The sequence below is a fragment of the Tenrec ecaudatus genome, chromosome 1 (assembly GCF_050624435.1).
Source record: "Tenrec ecaudatus isolate mTenEca1 chromosome 1, mTenEca1.hap1, whole genome shotgun sequence".
NCBI classification, from domain to species: Eukaryota; Metazoa; Chordata; class Mammalia; order Afrosoricida; family Tenrecidae; genus Tenrec; species Tenrec ecaudatus.
The window spans coordinates 34,340,040-34,363,071 of record NC_134530.1 but is presented as its reverse complement, the minus strand read 5'-3'; the positions used below and the strand labels follow the sequence as shown (position 1 = coordinate 34,363,071).

General features: G+C 39.5%; 1 protein-coding gene across 4 annotated transcripts in view; it reads right to left on the bottom strand.

The window, feature by feature from the left end:
• The window catches only part of KIF1B (kinesin family member 1B), a 165,470-nt gene that overhangs the window by 67,883 nt on the left and 74,555 nt on the right, over window positions 1-23,032 (bottom strand). For 2 of the 4 annotated variants that reach the window (XM_075550795.1, XM_075550800.1), the window contains exons 10-21: window positions 22,086-22,161; window positions 20,859-20,937; window positions 20,104-20,246; window positions 18,897-18,938; window positions 16,051-16,184; window positions 9,487-9,566; window positions 8,061-8,136; window positions 5,744-5,823; window positions 5,139-5,245; window positions 4,070-4,153; window positions 3,672-3,852; window positions 3,470-3,542 (exon numbers count right to left, since the gene is read on the bottom strand). In XM_075550795.1, coding sequence (XP_075406910.1) covers window positions 3,470-3,542; window positions 3,672-3,852; window positions 4,070-4,153; window positions 5,139-5,245; window positions 5,744-5,823; window positions 8,061-8,136; window positions 9,487-9,566; window positions 16,051-16,184; window positions 18,897-18,938; window positions 20,104-20,246; window positions 20,859-20,937; window positions 22,086-22,161 — 1,155 coding nt within the window. The remainder of the gene's footprint in view (window positions 1-3,469; window positions 3,543-3,671; window positions 3,853-4,069; window positions 4,154-5,138; window positions 5,246-5,743; window positions 5,824-8,060; window positions 8,137-9,486; window positions 9,567-16,050; window positions 16,185-18,896; window positions 18,939-20,103; window positions 20,247-20,858; window positions 20,938-22,085; window positions 22,162-23,032) is intronic. The other 2 variants (XM_075550804.1, XM_075550810.1) reach the window with 1 other exon arrangement.

The window sequence follows — 23,032 nt, the reverse complement described above, 5'->3', positions numbered from 1 at the left end:
ATAAAAGCAACGTTTGATTTAGAATCTCACATAGTGAATATGATAAGAAAGAGTTTCTATCTGGAGAAATAAACTACTCATTAGATGTTTAGCTCAAGACAGTGCAGTAAATGAAGACACTGCTACTTGAGAGTCATTTCCAAAAGTTTTCCTATGGTTAGCAAGAGAGAGAATTGGAACTAATAAACTATATCTTGCTTTCCAGACTAAAGAATCTGTATGTACAGGGAACAAACAATGACCTTTACAGTAATTCAGCCTTTGTATTTGATGATGTTGCTATTCATCAGTTTTTCTAGGAGGGTGACAGATTGCTCTTTCCTAGTAGAAAATTATATATACAGAAATGAGTGCTATATGTGAAAGTTTATTTTTTCCTTTTCATTTTCAGTTAAAGATATCAGAATGTAAAATATTATTTTTAAAAATTTCATTAATAAACATTAGACAAAAAAAGTATGACCAGCTCCAATGACTTAGAAACTGAGCTTGACCTGACCTCTCTTGATTCTTTCCACACATTTGACAGCTATGATTTCTTTTTCCTAGCTTCTTTTCTGCTCTTAGAACTGCTTAAGGGAGAAATGAACACTACTTAATATAAGAAATGACAGGTCTTCTATTTATTGCTTTAATTATAAGGCCTAGGTGACAAAAGCTACACATTTAAACTCTAAAGTAAAACACATACAAATGAGGAAGCCTATATAAATCCAAAATAACTCAGATCAAAGGGCTATATATAGTTTTAATTAAAAAAATACTGTCTAGAATAACAGTGGTCTTAGAAGTCAAGAATATCAACCCTATTCATACTGATACTAAAAAACTCTATGCAAACTTTACAAGTCAAGATGTAAATCTGCTCTCGTGTTAAAAGGGAAAATTTTTTTTTAAAGCTATTAGATTACTGATCACAGGTCTGGCCAGTTCACAGGTTACTGAATGATCTTTCAGTTTTCATTAAATACCAAGTGCAAAGTAGGCCTCCTGACGAGCCTCTGCAAGGAGCTTGCTCAAAGACGAGACTAGAAACCCAAACACATGTGTAGGAACAACAAAGCAAGTACAGAAGGACCAGAGTCCTGATACAATATTAAGTACAAGGGAATAATGAACAACCTTACAAGGTGACACATTTGGGGGGGACTTGAATTACATTTTTTTTGCCAAAAATTATGATGTATAATAAGCATCTAGTACACATTTACTGGATAATTTTTTTGGTATTTTTCTGCTTACTCCTATAGGGTCCATTATACAGCATTTTTGCTGTTTGACCACAGAATAGAAGACCAATTCATAGAATAATTCTTCATTGAAGCTGTAACCTCTAAACTGTCAGCTCCTCTTGAGGACAAGATATTTAAGTGACAAATATAGCTGAACTGATAGGAGGGAAGCAACTTCCTTGCTTTAAGGAACTGTTCTAGAAATCCTAGCTTCTTTTATAGCTACAAAGAGCCCATGACAACCATAACCTGATTACTTGCAGACTAAATATGTTCCCATGAAATTACAGTCTCGGAAACACACAGGAACAGTTCTACCCTGTCCTGTCGGGTCGTTGTGAGTCAGCATCAACTTGATGGCAGTGAGTTTGGTTTTTTCTTGGTCTTTATTTTAGGGCACAAAATGATCATCAGCTGGGTATCCTGCTTTTTTTATTTTATAGTTTTACATTTAGTTACTAAAGGTGTGTTCCATGACCAGCAAAAACTTTAACAACAACTGGGCGCTTGTTAGAAATGCAGTAGCTAAGGCCCCACCCAAGACCTACAGAATTCAAATCCAACTAGAAGATTCCCAATGACTGAGAAGCACTGCTGCAGCAGACAGAATACCAAAGTTTGTCAGAAGGCACAGGTTTACGCCCATGACTTATCAGGTACTTAAAGGTAGGCAAGGCAGCAATTTTTAGCATTCGTTGATGTTGCTCACTTTACCTATATATACACCTATCTACAAAAGGGCATTGTCTCAGGGATTAAGACTAATGGCAGACATCAAAGATCCCTATCTCAGAGCTCGATGCAAACACAGGGCACTACTGTTTATAAATACTACTGTTTATAAATTACACCTGTCTTCAATGAATAAATTACACCTGTCTTCGTTGAATCTCTCAAAGACCATCAGAGGCATACTATTATATTACATACATTATTAAGATAAAAGGCTCCTTCATGGTTCACAAACCTTTCAAGGCCCTAATCACACTGAAGTCAAATCATCTTCCTGTCTCATTATAGACAGTTTTCTAAGGAGACTATCTACCACACTATCATTTCTCTTGCACTCAAATGCTTGAGTTAGTCTTTTAATTCATCTTTTGGTTTGTTTGGATAGTACTATAATTTTAAGTAATACACACTGGTTTAAACTAGCATTTAAAAGTACTGGTTTAACAGTCACACCTGAGAGCTGAATTGCCTTGAAAAAAGCTGGTTTTCTCAGATTTTGGCTTTTCTGGTCCATTTAGTCTATCTTTCCAACACACAGAGTATGGTTATGAGGTTGTGGTTTACAGCTACATTTAATGCCAAAATCTGAAGCCAGGGCCAAAATTTTCTTCCCAATACCCTTTATATAAAAAAAATATAACCATGAATATTAAAAGATGAGAATTTCTAAACTGTACTTACAATACCCAAAGGTCAGTTCTATTTGTTACACATCAAGTGAGCCCTGAGAAGTGTCTTATAACCAGGACCTGGTTAAACAAAATTGGTTGGCTTTAAAAATCTAATGGGTCAACTTATTTACTCATGAAATTTAGTTTCTATCAAACCTGGAAAATCAATTAACATCACAAACTGCTCAGGAGCTGCTGACATTCTGGCTGTTTTCAACTTCTCACTGAGTCTTTTCTCCCAGAATCCCCTTCTCTTCTCTGCACTACTTCTGTAGCCTAAGCTCCCTCTGTCATCACACATGCCACCGAGAACCTGATTGTGAATTCAGTCTTCATGCAGGGAACAGAAAGGTTAACACATGCAACTGTGCAGCAACACTTTCAGACAGTTTAACTTAGAAAAAATTGCCCAGCATGACAACTCCCCAAGTCAGCTCAAGAGCAGAAAATTAGTGATCAGAAACAAAACCAAGGCAAACATCCACCAAATCCAACATTCAGAGAAATTCTCATGAAAATAACTACTCCTGATGCGAATTCAAAACCTGCTATTGGGGGGCTGTGGCGATCAGAGAAGCTCCCACTGTGTCCTCGGAAAGCACTTGGTTTTGACAGAAGTAAAGATTTGGACTTCAGGCATAGAAGGCACGAAGAGGGCCTTTGCGGGCAGCTTTCAGGATGGGCTAGGAGGAGATGTGAGCCTGTCCTCCATTTAAAAACCAAAAGACTAGTCTGTGGGACCAGTGAGAACCCTGAGCTCATCTGTGGAAAGGGAAGGGAAGAGAGCAAGTTGACCTATCCCTAACAATTAGTAGATTCAAGACAGACTCCTACCAGTCTCTGCTGCTCCAAGAGAAGATCTGCTTCTTCTTTCTCCTTCTTGTATAGGATTTCCATTTCTTGTAGCCTAGCAGATGAAAAGCAAACAGAAAGACTAAGTTCTGTATTTGCCGAGTTGCTTAATGGATGCCATTGCTTTTTAAGTGGCAGTCTTAAGTCGTAAGTGGGCTGTATAATATTCACATTTGTGCATTACCTTTTCTCCATCTCCTGTTTCATATCAATTCCTTGTTTTTCCAGGAGTTCTCTCTGGGCAAACGTCCAGTCTACAGGCTCGGAGGGCGTCTCAGCAGAAGGAGTCTTTTCCCGCTCAGCCCTTGCTTGCTCCGGGTGGTTAAAGCGAAAAACATGGTTTTTACCCATGATGATGCGGTTTCCTAGCACAAAGCAAAAGCAGGGTTAAGAAATCATTTTGTAAATAGATAGTACCTAGGCTAATAACCTTATTCTCTCTAGTGCATAGAAGAGCAGCTTTTGGAATTCTCCAGGGACACACATCCCAATACTACTGCTTCCCCTAAACAAAGAGCGTGAAGTTAGAGGTGCTCACATTAGTCATGGTTGATCTGAAGCCCTCACACCTCCCAGTCTCACCTGAGCGCAGCTGGACAGGCTGAGCCACCCTCTTGCCATTTACGTAGGTTTCTGAGCGTTCACAGGGCTCTAGGGTCACGATAACTAAAAGGAACACAAAGGAATATTAAGAGTCTATTACAAGTTACTAGAAGCAAATCATGGGCTATTAGGATTCACCATAACTAGGACACCCAAACCCACTGCCATGGGTTGATTCTCACTTAGAGTAGGGTTTCCGAGATAAGGCTTCTGATGCTATCCATCTTTATGAAAGCAGATTGTTTCACTTCTCTGAACTGATGGTTAGCAGCCCAGCACTTCACCTCTTGTGTCACCAGGGCCCCTTTCACGGGAACAGACTACTGCAAGCAACCAAGTGGTTGAAGCGTCTGTGTACTAGTTCATGTTAGGGTATCAGAGTCCGTTCAATACAAGAAGCTAGTTGGAGCTGTGACTCACAGAAACATTTAACTGAATTGGAATTAAAGACCTTGACAAACCTCATAATAGCATAGACGATTTAGTTTTGCTGCTATTTGAAGGCAGTCAGTCGATGAAATAAAAAAAAAATCACAAGAAATCTTACATATGTAATGTAAGTAATAACTCCAAACTTACGATTAAAAACCAATATTTTGATTAGGAAGGAAGGAATTATAAGTGCAAAAAATACCACTGTTCTTTTGTTAAAAATCTAAGGGGAAATTCAGATAGACTTTTTCTTTTACGGAAAACATGAAAATAAATTCTATTGGGTTAAGAATAGAGGTTCTGAAAATCTCCTACTGCCCAGAACATTTGTCCTTTCTTACTTTTCTAAGAAATCATTACTATTCAAGAGCAAGCCTACTTGCCTATGTCATGCTGGGTCCTCGGCAGTAGCCAGGGCTCCTTTTGTAGAAGCTTTTTTTCATGTAAAGTAGCTATGAGTGTCCTCGAATTTATAAACAGGTCAAGCTCCTCCATGCTCAGTATGAGACAGACAAGAAAGTTCCAACCCAAAGACACAGCGCATACCAAGTCTTGGGGACTTCTCACAGCACAGGGTAAAAAGGCTGCCCGAGAAGCTGTAGCCACGAGCTCTCACCTTCACCAGTGTTGTTTCTCTCACTCCGGAAGATACAATGCTCTTCTTTGATGTGAGCCCCACTCAGCACTATGTCCTGGCGCCGCTCAGCATCTGCTTGGCCAACCCTGAACACAAGAGAAAGGGTTTCCCAGGGAAGTGGAGACACAAAAAGCACCACAGACAATGAGCCTCTTTCTTCCAGAGAATACTCTTTAGTAGGTACAAAAATGGCACTGCCTTTTTGTATCAGGATCTTTCAATTGCAAATTCTATTTGTCATATATGGTCAACCTCCTTACATCAGAATGAGAAACTAGGGAGCAACTATATACCAATTTAACTCACAGTGCATTACAAAAAGACATGAGCAAACCAAACTCCCTAAAGAACTCATGCAAGATATTAGACGAGGTGGTAATTTTTAGGATTTCAAGGAAAAGACTTGCTAATCGGTTTGGCTGGCTAAAAACACTTAACATAATTTGAGAAAGAAGGAAAAGATAGTTTATGACAGAATGCAGAAAATCATTACATTTTCAACAAATAACTTGCCTTTCATTACTCAATCACTTAAGAGAAATGAATATTTATCTATCAGCCAAGCAAAACAAGAAAAAGCATACCTTGTAATCCCATCTTTGATGTAATAAAGCAGGCATTCAGACATTAGTGGGTCTTCATTGAGGTTAACAAGATGTGGGGTCTGAAAAGAGTCACAGATTGTCAAGTTGGAACAAGGCACCACAGCAAAACAGCCCTCACAGTGCCTAGAGGAGAGACTTCTGCATTATTCCTACTTCCAGCCCCACAATAACGAGAAAACACAACTTTTCTCAAGTTGCACTAATGAACTCTACTTAAAAACATGACTTCTAGGATAAAGAACAAGACCCGATCCTCAGTGGGGACAAAGCACAGAGAGCAGGTTTATTCTCTTTGAGCTAATTACACCTAGGCCCAAATCCCAAAAACTGAAGTTTAATTTTACATAATAAAAATGTCTTCCTAATCCTCCAATTTCCTGTTAGAATTTCCATCTTCTACTTTCATGATCCCAGTTATTGGCTTTAAGTCTTCTGTAAAATAGAAATTTTAATTGCTGATCTCCAATAATACAAACAACTTCTAAAAAACCCTCTTTAATGCAAATATTTCTAAAATCTTTTAAAAAACAACCTTCTTTAGTGAAAAATCCCCACTGGAATCCATAAATAAGTCACACTGCTTTGGGGTCAAAATCTACTCAAGATAATGCCAGCAAACGTGGGAAAATGAAAGAAGAGTCAGAGAAGGGTGTTAAGAAAAAGGACGGTAAGAGATGACGAAAGAGAAAGTTAGTAAAGTTCCTACATCTCCTCAGCTAGCACGTACATCTTTCATTTACGAACTCTGCTAGCTTGAGAAGGTCAAAGTACTTTATGGACAGCATACTTTAAAACATATCCTGACACTGGTCAAAAGAGAAAGGCATCTCAGAAACAGGTTCTAAAACTGAGTTTGGATGTGGTCAGTGGAATAGCCCTTCCTTTCCTGAGGAAGTCCAGAAAGTTAAGGCCAGTTGAGTAAAGGTAAAATAAGATGAAATCTCAGTGTTTCTACGATCTGAACACTTGCTCAAGTGCTGACGTGCTGCTGCCAAGCTGACCACAGACCCCCCAGACGTCCCGAGATTGCAATCTCCAGGGAAGCACACTGTCCCGTCTCTCTCACATGAAGTGGCTGGTAGGTTCTAATCACCAACCTCTGGTTAGCAACCAAGTACTTAGCTACTTAATCCTTGTTCAAGTGGTTTATACAGACTTTCGATGTCATAAAGTTTTCACAATGTGTCATAAAAATTTCCCCCCCAGGTTCTTAATAGTTGGAAGATACTGTAAAATACTTTCAGATATATGTAAATAAATTCTATCAGCTATTACTTCTAAAATCTCCTAAGGTATAGGTAATGTAATCTATCTTAATGTAGGAAAACTAAAAAATTGTAGAAACCCACCGATCTTTGCCAACATAGATATATAAAATATGGGTCCATTTTGTACAATATGTACCTAAAGTGTCTTTAAATGTACTTTATCTGTTGAAAGTAATGAATCAGAATTTGTATAAAAGTTATGTGGAGAAAAGAAATAAAAACAAAAAAATAGCAAACTATTTGTTTTATATCACATAAAACAAAAGCACCAGTTCAAACCTCCTTATCCCTCCTATGCTAACCAAAAGAGGTCATTACGAGCCCTATACATGAAGATATGTGTGTCTTCAATGGCAAATCTGAGATGATCTGAACTACAGAACCATTAACTAATTGTATGTATTCTATCACTGCCGTAGAAATATTCAGACACACTAATTTTTTGATAGATGTCCAATATCTAACAATAATTAGCTAGCAACTTAGTAAAAAAATGCTTTGCTATTCTAGTTAGCTAATAGGCAGCTCCCACTTCACAGCGAGGACGAACTAAGTGGGAAAGCGGCTCCTGGAATCTTTGAGGAGAGGAGTGACTTTACTCTGCACACTGGTTGTCCACAACACAAACCTGGGCAGTCGACATGACTTCCCAAGAGTTACTAAAGTGGGTGGGTGGCCTCTGTGGGAACATGCACGCAGAAAGAGGAGCCAGGACTGAAGCAAGGATTGCTGGGTTAGGCTGAGGTGAACTAGGAAAGCAACAATGACGATGACTAACCACAGTGAACATGGCCCAGAGCTTACAGAGTTACTGCTTTGGTGTTTTATTTTGCAAAGACCAAATATGAGAGACATTTAAGAAACAAGTTTCTGTTGTACTATACATTGAAACAAGAAATTAAGCCAAATTTCAAGATTTTTTTTTAAGAGGATGGCGGGAACCATCTTGAAAAACATGAAATACTTCAGTGACTGAAACAATGAATACGTATTTCCATTTGGTTGAGTTTTACAACTCTGTTTCCTACCTTTTTAGGTGAGAAAACCCCCAGAGTCCCTCCATCTTCCCGAATGGCAACTCCCATCTCAGCCAACAAGGCCTCTCTGGAAAAGACACACGTTCATCAGCATGTTGTTAGTGGCCATCGAGCGAATTCGAACTCTTGGGAACCCCACATGCAGAGCTCAATATTTCAAGGCGATGACCTTTTGGAAGCAGGCTGCTAGATTTTATTTCCAAGGCATTTCTGGATGAGTTCGAACCACCAAAACAGGTAAACTGAAGATTTCTCTTTAAAATTTTAAGACTTGTTAGTGGTCCAGCATTTAACCATTTGTACCACCCAGGAATTCCATCAGTACACCACCACCATGGTTTCAATTAAATAAGTCTAATATGAACTGAAAATAGGGTATGCAATGGAAAAACAATTGAAAGTCAGCAATACAAATGTGGAATACTTATTCCATCATTAATTAATTCCCAAATTAACTCAGTTATGCTCCTATATTAAGCAGTTATATTCACCCAAATCTGAAATGTCTCATTTGACTTTGGAGGAAGACTGATTAATAAATACCTATTAACATAAAGGAAGCTTCCTCATGGCTGTACATTCAACTCAAATAACTATTTCTTCAGCATCTAAGAAAGGATCTCTGCTTTACAGACTAGTATATAAATATGACCTTCTTAAATGTTCCCATTGCCGCCAATATTCTGCTTTAATGATTTTAACTTAAAATCTAAGTAAGAAAATTCTGGTATATAAAGAAATGACAATAAAACAGAAAATTATGTTACATACATTTACTGTGTCAACACATAATTCACGTCTGCTTCATCTTCCAAAAAAGGGAGAGACAGAAACTAATGTTTTGCTTTTTAATGTAGACTTAATCCAATAGCAAAAGTATTTCTTTGATGAGGCTCGCCATCAGGGTAAAAAACTGCTAATGGGTTTGCAACCCAAACTATTACCACCTCTTAATCAAAGAGATTCTAGAGATGGTAATTTTGAAAGGCAATAATCAGATTCTTTGGATGTGGGCCATTATCTAAGGTGTTCGCTTTTATCTTTCTTTTGCATATATGTTAGCATTATCTTGTAAATTTCTGGAATTGTTGGTATCTGCTTTTTGCAGTTGAAAACTCTAGCCTTTATTATTTCTCCTTTGAACACAAATCCTTAGCAACATGTACTATTTAGTTAAATGCAGGACTCTGAAAAACATTTAAACTTAGATTTCATTTTAAGGTGTAAATTCTCAAAATAAGTAAATAAAAATTAATAAAGTGTAAATTCTCCTGGCTCTATGTCCCCAGCCAGGTTTTCTTGGGGGGTGGAGAAAATGTTGGTTCTGTTTTTAACTTGTGTTACATCTTTCCTCATAGAAAAGTAATGCATATGTCCTAGAAAACTTAGAAACATTCCCGGGTTTTACACTCCTGACCTCTCCATTCTGATGGCCTCTGTTTTACGCAGCTTCTCTTCCCAGGTTTCATTCAACTCAGCAATGATCTTCTCTGACTCCTGAGAAAGAGGGAAGTCCACAGTTAACACCTTGCCTAAAAAGAACAGCACAGGTCAGCCTTCTGAGGACACAAGGCAGACTCTCAGGCGACGTCTTGATTATGTAAAGTGAGAATGAGAAGAGCTAGGCCTACAACAGAATCAGCCCCAGAACAATGGTCCCTGTGTGGGGGCTTCAAACAGTGTACGGGGATGAAATGGAAAGATGATGGAGTTTTCCACAGAATTCTTGAAGCCCCCTGGAACATTCTTTAAATCCTAATAAAGGTGTCCTCACAGTCATGGTGTGCAGGTGTCTGTCTGGGTAATACATCGCCGTTCCATGCAGCACTTCTCCTGACAACCGCTCTACAAGAGAAGAGAATCTCCAAAGACACTCACTGTTTTGTCTCACTGTAATTTCACCATAACACTACATCCTCCTCAACGCAGCCTGCTGAGACTGTTAGTTCTCATTCAAAGGTATGTAGTCACTGAAGTGCTAATTTACCAATTACTTGCCCGAGTACATATTGTAAGAATGCACACATTTCTCTGTACATGGGATAAAGAGAAGTAACCAATGATTCATTTATTCAATAATTATATATACTCTCCTATTCTATGTCAAGACTTCCTCTAGGCAAGTAGGATATGTCAGATAACAAATTCCTTGCCCTCATGAAACTTACGCTTTAGTAAGAGACTAATCAATAAATCCAATCTATAGCATGTCAGACAGTGGTATATGTAAGTGCTTTGGAGAAAACCAAGCAAGGAAGCAAGAGAATGCAGGTGGAAGGGGAGATGAAGGTGCAATCTGAAGTGGGGTGGTCAGGACTGGTAGGAAAAGGAAAAGTGAGAGCTGCCATGTGGGTATAGGGAATAGGCAGGAACATGCCTGGCATGTTCCAGCAAGTGCAGTGTGGCCAGTGCAGCGGGTGTGAGCATTGTGCATGTGTATGTAGGAGATGACAAGAGAACAATGTGCCAAGTATAAGATGCTACACAGTTATGGCTTGTTGGGAGGTGCGCGAGCCTGGGGGAAGGCTGACGTGCAGATGAATGAAGGGTATGTGGGAATGTACTAGTTGGAGAATGAAAGGGAAGAGAGGATCAAAGAGGACTGGGCAAATGCAAAAGCAGGGGATGATGCTCGTCATGGAGATAACATCAAAAAGTCAGATGATGGTGATGATGAAGATGATAGTGGTGGAGAAGGTAGCGGTGATTAATGATGAAGTCATACAGATCAAAATATATTTTCATTGTCTGTGTTTCTTTTCAGAAGCCACTACTATATAAAGCCTCCATGATTTCAAAACAATTATACACATGGGAAAAATGTGAATGATGTAATAGAATAAGGTCAGAGTGTCTGGCACTGTGTTTTCTCTATGTCTTGGACCTCCAAAACAATTCTCTAATTAGATGTCACCTAAACACACACACACACACACACACACACACACACGCACACACACATGCACACACACGGAAGAGAGCATTTTTAAAAACAAAGAATAAAGAAAGATTCAAACAGCAGCAACTATCAAAGCACAGGAGCATGAAGGCAGGAGAAACAAACAGGAAATCAGGAAGGAAAAAAGGAGAAAAACTAACAAAACCAGATGCAGAGCAAAGCTGAACAAACTAGACACAGCCTGGCATCAGTAAGCAGGGTAGAGATGCTGCCCAGGTGGTCACATACAAGGCACTTTTTTTTTTTCAGGAAAGAAAGGAGCCAGCTACAAAGCAGGAAAGGCCGGAATAAGCCTGCTACCGGATTGGGAAGGGGACAAAACACTTGGGTCTTCACTCGTCCTCAGACTCAGACACAGGCTACTGACTGATGTCTCTATGCTAATAACTAGCAAAGCTCACAGAGGAGCAGTTAGTATGCAGTACACGTGCCACCCAGAGTTAACCGCACGCTAAAAGGCTGCAACCTGGGCAATCTATACACTTTTTGCAAGGAATCCCTGAGGAGGAGAGGAGAGGAAATGCACCTGGTGCTAAGTGTACACAAGAGTGTACTGTGAAGTATTAGTGAAGTGATTCGGAAACCGTCACAGAATAGCACTGAAGATCCCTGCGTGTGACTTTGAAAGGCAACGCGAAGACAAAGCTGACAACAGACCCTCTATGATTCAGGGTTCATTCAAATAGCTGGGTAGAACCCAATGTAGTCTCAGAGTGATGACTTTGAAAGTAAAGGAACAAGATGACAGGATGCGTTCAACCAAGCCAGACCCCCAGAACAGTGTGTTTAAAGTACAGCCTGAAAATCCCTTGTTATTTACAGAGTAGAAACTGATGACCCCAGAGATACTTAAAATACACCCACCTTTTCTTCCCCCCTTTCCTAGTTAGGTCCTGTCAGGAAAGGATCCCTTTAGAGCAGAAGTCTATTTGGCCATATCAAAGTTATCTTATTTGGAAGCATCTTCAGAACCCAGTCTAGGAGCAAAGGTACTGTACACAGTAACTAGAGGAATCCTCTTACCACTTTACTGCCAACCATGAAGGTGAGCTCTCTAATTTCACTGATGACTAGGAGTGTAAATCAATACACGAATTCTAGGGGAAAGAGACTTACTTAGAAATCAAGTAACACACTGCAGCATAATTTTACTTTTCACTGTAGCTCCAAGGTTCAATTTTATGTTGTATAGAAAGCTATTTTTTTGAATGCTGAGAAAATGCTATAAAAAATTGAGTGTCACAGCGAAACTTCAATGTTAGTGGCAGCCTCACGTCAATTCTGACTCACTGTGATCCTCTGGGACAGAGTAGAACTGCCCCTGTGGGTCTCCAAGGCTGCCTATCTGGATGGGGCAGAAAGCCTCCTCTTTGGGTTTCTCCTGCAGATCAGCTACGGCTCTTGCAGTTAGCAGTCCAGTAGCATCCCCATGATACCACGAGGGCTCCTTAGGGGAAGCTAAAAAGACTTTTATTCCAGAATCATTCTAGTATAAGGAAATCAAGGAGTAAAGAAGCCGAGCAAGTAACTGGAGGCTGGGTTTCCTGGCTCTTGTTGTTAGGTGTCATCTAGGCAGATCCAACTCAGGGCCACCCTGTGTACAACAAAACAAAGCAAGCCGTGGTCCTGTGCCGTCCTCACAACTGCTCCCACACTTGAGTCTACTGTGGCAGCCACTGTCTATCAATCCATTTTGTCGAAGACCTTCCTCTTTTGCGATGGCTCTCTACTCTACCAAGCACAATATCCTTAAATCATGGAGTATTCCCGTGTTCTAGTCACTCAATCGCCTCTTGATCCATGTACAAGTTCTACATGAGTACAATGAAGTTCTGGAATTCCCATTTCTCTCAAAGCTACCCATAGTTTGTTATGATCCACATATCTGGCTCTTGGGGCCATGTTTTTTCTTTTAATAAGGAGGAATTGATAGGCTTGAAATTAAAGAGGAAACAAACCTCACTGCCATCAAGTCAATTCTGATTCACAGAACAAGAATGTGAAGGCTATGCCTTCTTCAAGCTGGAAGAGCAAACTCAACAATGAACTGGAAATGCAGGCAGGCAGGTGTGCTGCACTGAATTAACCCACCCCAGAAGTCTGACAAAGGTTAAACTGAAACGAGGAGTTGTGCGTCTACGATTACAAAGGAAAAATAAGAAAGGAAATTTAACAATTCAACTGCAAAATAAAAATTAAAAATCCCAACTGAGTGCCAACAAAAATCCAAGGAATGCCGTCTTGCTTTCTGTGGCCGCACATCCACAGATGCCTGCCTCTCTAGCTGCAGGTACAATGCTGGCTACTAAACCATGTTTCTGTGCTCATACACAATGAACTCTGTTCTGAGAATTCAGTTAAAGAGACACAGAAATCCACAAGGTAAGTCAGAAATATTTCCAAGAGGAAAAACACCCCACAGTTAAGTGGTGATCATTAAAAAGTGAAGTGTTTACTACACAAAACACTCCCGTAGGCTTCAGGTACCCAGGGTTATGCTGAAGTGAGCCCAGTGTGGGGCATGCAGGCTGCCTAGCACAGCACTCGCCCTTGCCTGCTTCGGGAGTGGAGGAGTATGGGTATTTACAGTCTGAGCCTGAGTAGCGGCACGCACAGTACTTTGGCACCAGACTTACAAGTAAGCACAAGAAACATCACACAGTAGCTATTGCTGCATATTTAAAACCTTGTCAGACAGGAATAGAAAATCAAGGGATTAGGCATACATTTCGTTATAGTTTGAGCTGTAGCTGAAAACTGAGAATTTGTGGGGGTGCAAGGTATATGTCTCGGTCACATAGGCCTCTTACATATGGAAATAGGCTATTCAGCAGCAACACCCTGTTTAAAGTAGTGTACTGTCTGATAGCCTATTTTACTTTATTTTGTTAAGTAAAAAATAAAGAGAACCAAAGAGAAATTGGGTTAGGGAAATTAGCCTTCTCTGTTGTGGTTTTTCATTCCAACATTTCCATCCTGCAGTGAGGTCTTGGGAATCAACAATGAAACAGCCCAAAGATGAAAAATCCTCCAGCACTGCTATTGGACGGCCACTGCCCTGCACGGTGGCAGCATGGCATTCTGACTACAGCATTAACATGCAGGAGACCCGTCCGAATGGAAACCTCCCTATTCACAAAATCAGCAGAAGGCAGGCACTTATGCTTCAGTGAACTACACACAGCTCTGCACGAAGAACTCCAAACAGAGTGCAGAACTGTGCCAAAGTTGTTTACCCTCTAGAAGAAAGCTGGGGGTTGATTTTATTTTATGTCGCTTAAAGGAGAAGTAAAACAGAAGAAATAATTTTCTAGTTAGAGAGACACAGGACTTTTTTTGGGGGGGGGTGGGCAGCAGGAAGATTAGAAGGAATTAGGGGAAAGGTTCCCGGAATAATGGGAGTATTATTCTCTAGAATCTATTTGGAAGATACTAGGTGACCTAATTCTCAAGAGAATCTGGTGCATGTCTTGACTCTAAGAATTCCACATTATTTTCCTTTGGTCCCATTTGGCAGTTAGAAAGATTTTTCTCCTCTACACCAAGACATATGTCAAAGATAAGTGTAATCTTATTTGTACAGTTAAAACAAACAAAAAACTTCCAATAGTCCAAATGTAAGATAAGTCAACTACACCAACATCAGAAATACCATTTAATTTGCAAGATTTAATGAAAAAACATTTCTTACTCCCTCTGCCTTGGCCCACTAAGGACTTCCCCCATGCCACACTAATAGAGTCTGATGGGGGAAACAAAATCATTGCTTTTGTTTCCAACGCACAGCATTTTAGAAGTGAACAAAATGCCAAGAGGAAAGGTAGGCTGCAGGAAGGAGAGATAAAAGTTAGGAAAGAACCAGCAGGAGTCCATTTTCCAGCTCCACTGAGCCACGACAGGGAAACATCTGACATCTTCAGTTATCAAGCGATTTCACTTTTCGCTGTGAAAAGGCTCAGTGTATGTTTTCAACCGTTACTCTGTCAAAGTGGGTCACTTCTCCGCCACTCTTGAGTAGGGACTACAGTGTGCAGGCGACGAGGACTGCTAGCTGGCAGTGTAACCGCAACATCCCAGCTCCTTAAAAAGGGCTTATGTCCCCAGATTCCCCTACTCAGGTACCAAAGCCAAAGGGAAGCGTCACACTGTCTTCCTAGAGGTGCCCAGCAGGCAAAGGGAAAGGATTTGCTTCAAAGTAGCTGCCCCTGTCACAGTCATCGACACAGCTTGTCTCCATCCTACAGGTGACGAGTGGCTGCTCTCCTTAAGGTGCTGACGGGAAGGAAAGATTTGTGAGTCAGAAGGTTTCACCGAACCTAAGTTTCAAATGCATGGAGAGGAGAGAAGACGGCACTTGACAGAGTCATCAGCAAGCTGGGGAGAGCCTCAAGCAGCCAGACCAGTGCTGTTAGCAGGGGACCCACACATGCACAACACTCACTAACAGCAGAGCACAATAACCCAATGGTCCATCTGTGCCCTCAGAGAACACAGCTCTTCCATTGCAAAAATCCCAGGGCTCCAGGCTTTACTTTGCCCTTACATAGATGGAATTGCATGTGTATTTAAGTAAACCTGATCGAGAGAATCAAATACCCAGGCTTTCTTTTGTATGTTTATTTTAATAACAGAAGCATGGCTCTAGACAGAATTCCAACTTCAGATAAAACCAAAAGTTTTCAGCTAATTATTCAGTTACAAACTAAATAATTTCACTATAACCCATAAACTGTTCCAGAATTAATGGGTTGTTCTATTCATCAGTTTGTTTGCATGGCCAATCTAGAACCTGCCTGTCTGTGGGCCTCCAGCTCTGCCTGGGCATGCTGGACTGGACTCTGATGAAAAGAAATGAATTATCTTATAAGGCAGCAAATTCCGAGGTATAGAAAATTCTAAGAGGAAGTTTTTCCATATGCTGAGCCCAAATCTCAGTGATTCCCAGTGCCCCCTCCCACTCCCCCCACCCACCAGTCTTTGGAGCTACACAGAATACCAAACATTCTATGAATGCTTACTTACTTTTAGACGTTCAATAGCTTCCTCTCCTCCAGGTGTAGACATGATCCTCTCCTGAATACTGGTCACAGTTGTTAAGCCCACCTGACTACTTAGTGAGCAGGAAGATGGAGATGAAGTAAGAGACCCAATGGATGCTGTGGAAAAATTGCCAGGGCGTTGATTCTCAGAGGCTAGCAAGTACCTATGTTTATTGTTCTGAAAATCTTTCAGATCTGGGAGATAGAAAAAAGAGAGGCAGAAAAAAGTGGAGAAGAAGGAAAACAGCAGAGGAAGGGAAAAAGACAGGAAGGAACACCAGTGTAAGATAGAGCAGCATTAAAGCGCCAAGACAAAGACAAACTGTAATACAAAGACAAGGTAAACTTGTTCAAGATGGCAGTTCTAAAACATGTCTGTCTTTAATACTGGTATTTGAGAGGTTAAGAACCACTTTTTGATTTAGATACTAAAAAACTTCCAGGGTGGGCTAACATGGTATCTGAGAGGTAGCAGCAGAGCCTTCAAGGGCACTCACTGCTCAGGCACTCTTTCCGCACAGGCAGACTACATTCCTTCTACTGCTCCAAGTCTAGGGGCCTCCAGATTTACACTAGTCTTAAATTCCAACAGACTGCAACAGGAGAGAGAGAATAATAATCCCTATCTGTTGGATCCAGCGTTTTATGGTATTCAGAAAAACTCCCAAGAGAATATCCAAGGCAAAACAACATTTCTACAGGCCAAAAGGAATGTTTTACACACGCCTTCACGCAAAAGGAGAGGTATGCATAGAAATGATGGAACTTGACTATGTCCTGATTAAAACCTCAGGGCCAAGTGTTTTCTTCAACAGGGAAAATGAATGAGCAAATTAACAAATTTAACATTTACTTATTAGAACAAGCAAAATTTATAGCTGGTTATTTATTATTTTAAGTAAGGCCTAACAATATGACCAAGGGTCACCAGTAAGCCTAGTTCTCCATTGCAAAATACAAGTTTTAAGGATATTCTTGCATGTGATAAATTCTCTAACACAGTGTACAATTGCTTTTAAACCTAGTCTTGGCAAAAGAACCACAAACAAACCTCCTGAGCCTGCTGCTCATCCTTCCTTCACCAGTGTCCTCTAATAGGCACCAGAGGAAAACCAGAGATACTGGTGAGTTCCTACTTCAAAATAGCTCATCTTTTAAATTTGAGAAAACCCTACATTGCATTAAAGTTATATCAAAATTAAGTTTTCCTTAAAGGATATAATAGAGCCAATCCAAGTAACTTAGGATCAGTCTCTCTGAGTCTACTCTTCTCTGCTCTCTAGTAATCAGTTAGTTCTTGAAGCCCCTTAAAACCAGTGGTTGCTTTAAGACAGTTTGAAAACCACCATCAGCAAATATAGAACACAGGAATACAAGCAAAGAGGCATGTTTTAAATGGGGCTAGAGTACGGAGCAAAAAATAAGCTACCAGGTAAAGGCAGCAAGGTGGGAAAGAATAGGGTAAATGGTAATTAGAAGGTCCAATGGACACATGCAAGCCCTAACAAGAATTATAGTAGTAGATCAACAGGGATATTCCGACCCAATCAGGGCTGTGTTCCTGCAAAGATGCAGGATTCAAACGCTCATGCATAGTTGTTTGGGAGCTGTCACAGCTGCTCAAACGAGTTAGGCAACAAGCTGGTAGCAGCAACACCTTGAGCACAAAAGCAAATATATACTGGCCATCTTTCCCACACTTTGGAAATCTCAGACAGAGCCCTTCCAGCCCGAGAGCCACTTACTTACGTATTAGGGCTTTAACCTGCCATTACAGCTTCCAGGTCTAGGTTTGTTTCCCTTACGGATCTCACACATTGTCTGCCAAACCTCATCATATGCCCGACTGCAGAAATGAAAATCTCAAATTCTATACACTAAAAAAAAACAAACCAGGGCTCTCCATGTCCACTAAGATAATAGCTCCCTTTATGATAGCCTAATAAGTTATTTTAAATGGGTGAGAAATTATTCTCACCAGCTTAACGATACAAATGGAAAGAATATGTATACACTTTAAAAAATATATCGAATTTCAAGTACACATCTCACTATCCTACTTTAAAGATTTGCAACTTATGAAAAGAACAAAAACCATTTATTTAAGTAAGCTGAGGCCCATGATATGGAAGAAACCACCTTAGCATAAATATAGGTGGATGCTAACCAACATATATAGAGGTATCTTATTATGGGTAGTTTGGCAGACTTAAAGTGATTGTTTTTAATTAAATATATCCACAAAGGCTGACTGAAACTACTTTTTCTTTTAAATAATCAGTCCATGATGGGAGTAACTCAAGCAGCCAATTAAGTGTTCATGTATTAAGGATTTAAAGCAAGGGCTCTGAGTTAAACTTCCAAACCCAACCAATAGAAACCATGGGAGATGGTAGGTAATTTAATCATTCCAGCAACCATGTCCTCGTTGGTAAAAGGGCACGGTGGGATTGCGTGAGATAATGTCCTTGAGATTTAGAGCCACGCCTGGCAGGTTGCAGATGCTCAGTTAGTGCCAGCTGCTGTGCTCATTAGCATCACTGCTGTCATCCTTGGTCTTCTATGACCTTGGGTCTAGTTTAATCACCCAGGAGGAGAGCTGGGGAGTAGAAAATACAGAGGTTCTTAGGTTTCTTGCAGTTACTCGGTAAAGGCAGCTCTGCTAAATGGCGAAGGGCAAAAATAGGATCAGTTTTGATTTTACAGTCTGCTCCGTCTGGGATTTCCCTGTTAGGATTGCTGGCATGCAAAGCTCATCTTAAGGCTGATCCAGCAGAGGCAGATTAGCAAGTCAGAGTACTGGAGATAACCAATACATGAGATACACACATTTGCCTCCACTTCCAGAGTAATCATCGATCAATGGATCAACTGAAGGTAAGCAGGAGGGAAAATACAAGAAGGGTCAAAGTTCAGGTTCAGTAGTAACACAGATAGGGAACAAAGCAGTATTTGGCATTTGGAAAGAAAAAAAATCACACTTCAAATATTATCATTTTTACATATTACATTTACATAAACTCAGAAACTAATCAGGAAGAACAACTAGAAAAGGTCTTAAAAATGTTAGGAAGAGTTCAAAGAATTTTAATTTTATGCTCAAAATATTTTAAATATGCTTTATTTAACCCATATTCTATACATAATGCCCATATGTCACATACTTTTCTAATCAGAATTATCTATTTTACTAATTTAAAGGAACTTTTGGTTAGACATTATGTAGATCTATCACTGATGTTTAAAAGTGCATTTTAAGACAACACTCTTTGGAAGTCTAATTCTTGAACTTGACAGGAATTAAGTTTCTTTTCCTTCATGTTTATGGAGAAATCAAACTCAAATTCACTGTCATCAAATTGCTTCCCACTCATAGTGTGGCCTTAAAAGACAGAGGAGAACTGCCCTTTTTGGGTTTCTGAGATTTTAAATCTTTACAGGAACAGACAGTCTCAGCCTTCTTCAGAGAAGCAACTGGTGGGCTTGAAGCTCTGACCTTGTGGTTAGGAGGTCAGTGCACAGCCCACTGTACCATGAGAGCTTCGTGTTTAGAAAGAAGGGGACATATGATCACTTTGTGGGAGGTGCTACTCAAAGATGAAAGAATTAATTTGAGAGTAGAATCAAATGGTGGGTTTCTTACATTTATAGCATTCTATTACACTGTTCCAGAAAAACCCATGACAGAAAATCAAAAGTTTCAAGTGATATTTTAAAGAAGTGATTAATTTCTGTGAGAGTAAGTTTGACATTTCAAATAAACATCACCTGAGATCTAAATCAAAATTCTAGTAAAACTCCCAGTGGTGATAGATTCATGTTTGTTTGTTCAAGACTCGTGTTTTCAAAACTCCTAAGTTTAATGAGAAACGTGGCAGATACTACATAAAAGAATTCTCACTGGGATTTTAAAGAAGGAACCTTTCATTATCATCTAGCTTCACTGGGTCTTTAACTTTCTTAAGTTTCTTTTAAATCTAAGAACATCGCCGAAGAAAGGATTTGATTTTGTTTCTACTGCTGCTGATCCACTTACTATCGATAATGTCTCCCAGTCCCTGAGCGCGAAGAAGGTCCTTCAGCCGAGTCACCTCCTCCTTTAATTCACGGACCAGCTTGGCATTGGGGTCCTCATTGATAACAGCATTGCATTTAATTTGTTTTGCTCGATCAGCATATCTAGATCCAAGAAGAAAACCCATTTTTGCCTTTTCTCATAGCTCTATTTTTCATTAGCAAGATACCATTGATCCTCAATCGAACATACTGAGTATTCGTGCATTTTATGAGCTTTGATGATAATATGTTCAGCTAAAGCTATAAGGTACACAAGGAACCAGGAGAAAGGATCAGACGAATTTAAAGTGATTGGTCCAAAGTTCCTTCAAATCCATTAGATTAAAAGTGCCTTTAGTAGAAAAAAGGTCAAAAGTTCCCAGTTAATATATAAAAATATTTTATTACTGAAAATTTTGTTGTAATGTTTTTATGGTACTTGTATTCAAAATGGTATTTCTTAATACTTCTATGATAAATACTACATGAAATGGAAATATAGAAATGGTTATGATAAGAAACTTTATTATCTTAAAAGTTACCCAAAATCTTACTTGAGCAATTCTAACATATTTTCCATAAAAAAAGAAAATCGCTGCCTCTGCCAAAGAAACTGAAGATCCTACACAACTTCCATTAGAATGAGGATGCTTTCCCCTCAAGCTTCCTCCTCCTTGCGAGAGGGAGCATTTATATGACTTTCCAAAAAGTACAAGTTAGAACAACTGCAAGTACCTCAGAGTGCTCAGTGTTTCATCATAGTTGATATCTGCTGGGCTCAGAGCAGCAACCATTGCAGTCCGAGAATTGCCACCTAAAAGCGTGTATCATAGTTATTTCAAATCATTCATTTCAGAAATTAGAACCTTATGAGTATGTCAAAAGCTTATAGTACATATAATTATTCATATATTAGGCATATATCTTTGTATCTCAGATCTGAGAGTTAATAAAAAGTCAATGAATTTCTTTTTTTTTTTTTTAATTAATTTATTTTTTTTTTATCAATGAATTTCTTGAATGACCTCCCTCAGCCCATGCTTTGTGCAACTCAAGTTTTGATGTCTACATGTACTATGTCCAATTATTCTTGCACTTTCTTAATTCACTACAACCAAGAGATTTCAGCCATACCACCCACCAAAACTGCTCTTGGGAAGTCACTGCTAGTGTTGCTGAGTCCTTCTCCACCTCTTCCTTCAGCAAGGATCTGACTGGAATTACGTGACCCAGGTGATGGCACTTTCTTGAGGAACAAAGGCTCAATGAGCAGTGAATTAAGGGCAGTGAACTGAATGTTTGTAAATATCAGTGTAAAGAAAAATATGGGATAGTAATATTTGAATATGTGTATCTCAAATGATCACAGGGTTTCTTAAAGTTTTAATGTGAATTAGGTGAAAGTTTATAGCGCAGGTAATTAGCTTTATATTTGACAGTTCATATGCACTATTTTCCCCAACACATCCCACTGCAACCTCCTAAATGTACCATCACTGACCCCAATTCTTCCCTATATTTCCATCCCTCCTTCTTTTCTAACCCTCTGTACTTTGTCCTTGGGAAATTCTGCCCTTTTCATCTTAAATGGCTGATATTTTAACGTGGGGGTATGTTCAGTTTCGGACCTGAAGGGTGATTATGGGACATAGCCTTAAGGGCTCTACAGTGAAGCATAGAAGTTCTTGAAAGAGGAAGGTGCAGGTGTGGGAGCCAGGAGGACAAGTAGCCCACTGTATCTCCTGAAGTGTAGGAGATTTAAAGGTTAGTGAGTCCAGCTAGCTTACATAGAGTAAAACAACAAAAGCCAGCGAGAACACTCAAGTTAGTGGTATGGAGATCAACAGGATCAGTCTTTTCCAAATGACACTTACAGAGCAATTGATCACAAAGATAATTGGTAAAGAGCTTTAAAAGGGTAACTACAAAATGAATTTTTACAGTTAGACTGAATAAACGTACCTAAATTCTCCCGAAGTAACCAAGTAAGTACAGAGTCCCTGTATGGAATAAAATCCGTTTTCTTCTTCTTTTTACTCTGTGAAAGTGAGAGAAATAACCTTATCACGACGGGGGCTGGGATGGTGGTGGTGGTGGTAGCGGTGTGTGTGCAGAGTTTCACATGAAAGGGAAATAAGTCTAACATCCCCAAGCAAACCCAATTGCAGTAGACCCTGCCAATGTTCAATTCAACATTCATAGTTTTAATTCTTCACAATACCCAAAGCTCATGAAATACTTTTTTTAAACATTCTATTTTGAAAAGTTTATCACAAAATAATTGAAGTAGCATAATGAGTTATAATATATTCATATGATACAGCTTCAACCATTATCAATATTTTGTCAATCATCTTTCAATTATCGCCCAAATACTTTCCTATACTTTGTTTTCCCCGAATCATTTAGAAATAAGTTACAAATATCATATCCAGTTATTCCTAAACATTTCTGTGGATGAGGCCATTCTCCACAGGCACAGTACAATGGCCAAATTCTGGAAATTTACATCAATACAATCAACCATATAATGCCTTTTATAGCTGTTAGTATCAAAGTAAACCAATCGTTTTACCTACAATATGTACTTTTTTGCAGAAAATGACATAAAATTTTGTGGCAAAATTCCATTATCTTTTTATTCCGTTTGACCACAAGCTTTTTTCCTCCTGTGTTGTTGTTGTCGTTTAGTTTAAGGAGAATATCGCACCTTCAATGAGGTGAAGACAATAAAGAGTGCAGACACATCATCCAGATGGAGGAGGCCATTCACACAAGAAATAGGGCATGGGATAATGGGAATGCCACAAATTCATGGCTGGTGGCAGATCAATACATCACAGTTACAGGTGGGACTATAGAGGCAGGAATTAGACTGTGATTAGGACACAGTTAGACGATGGAGATTA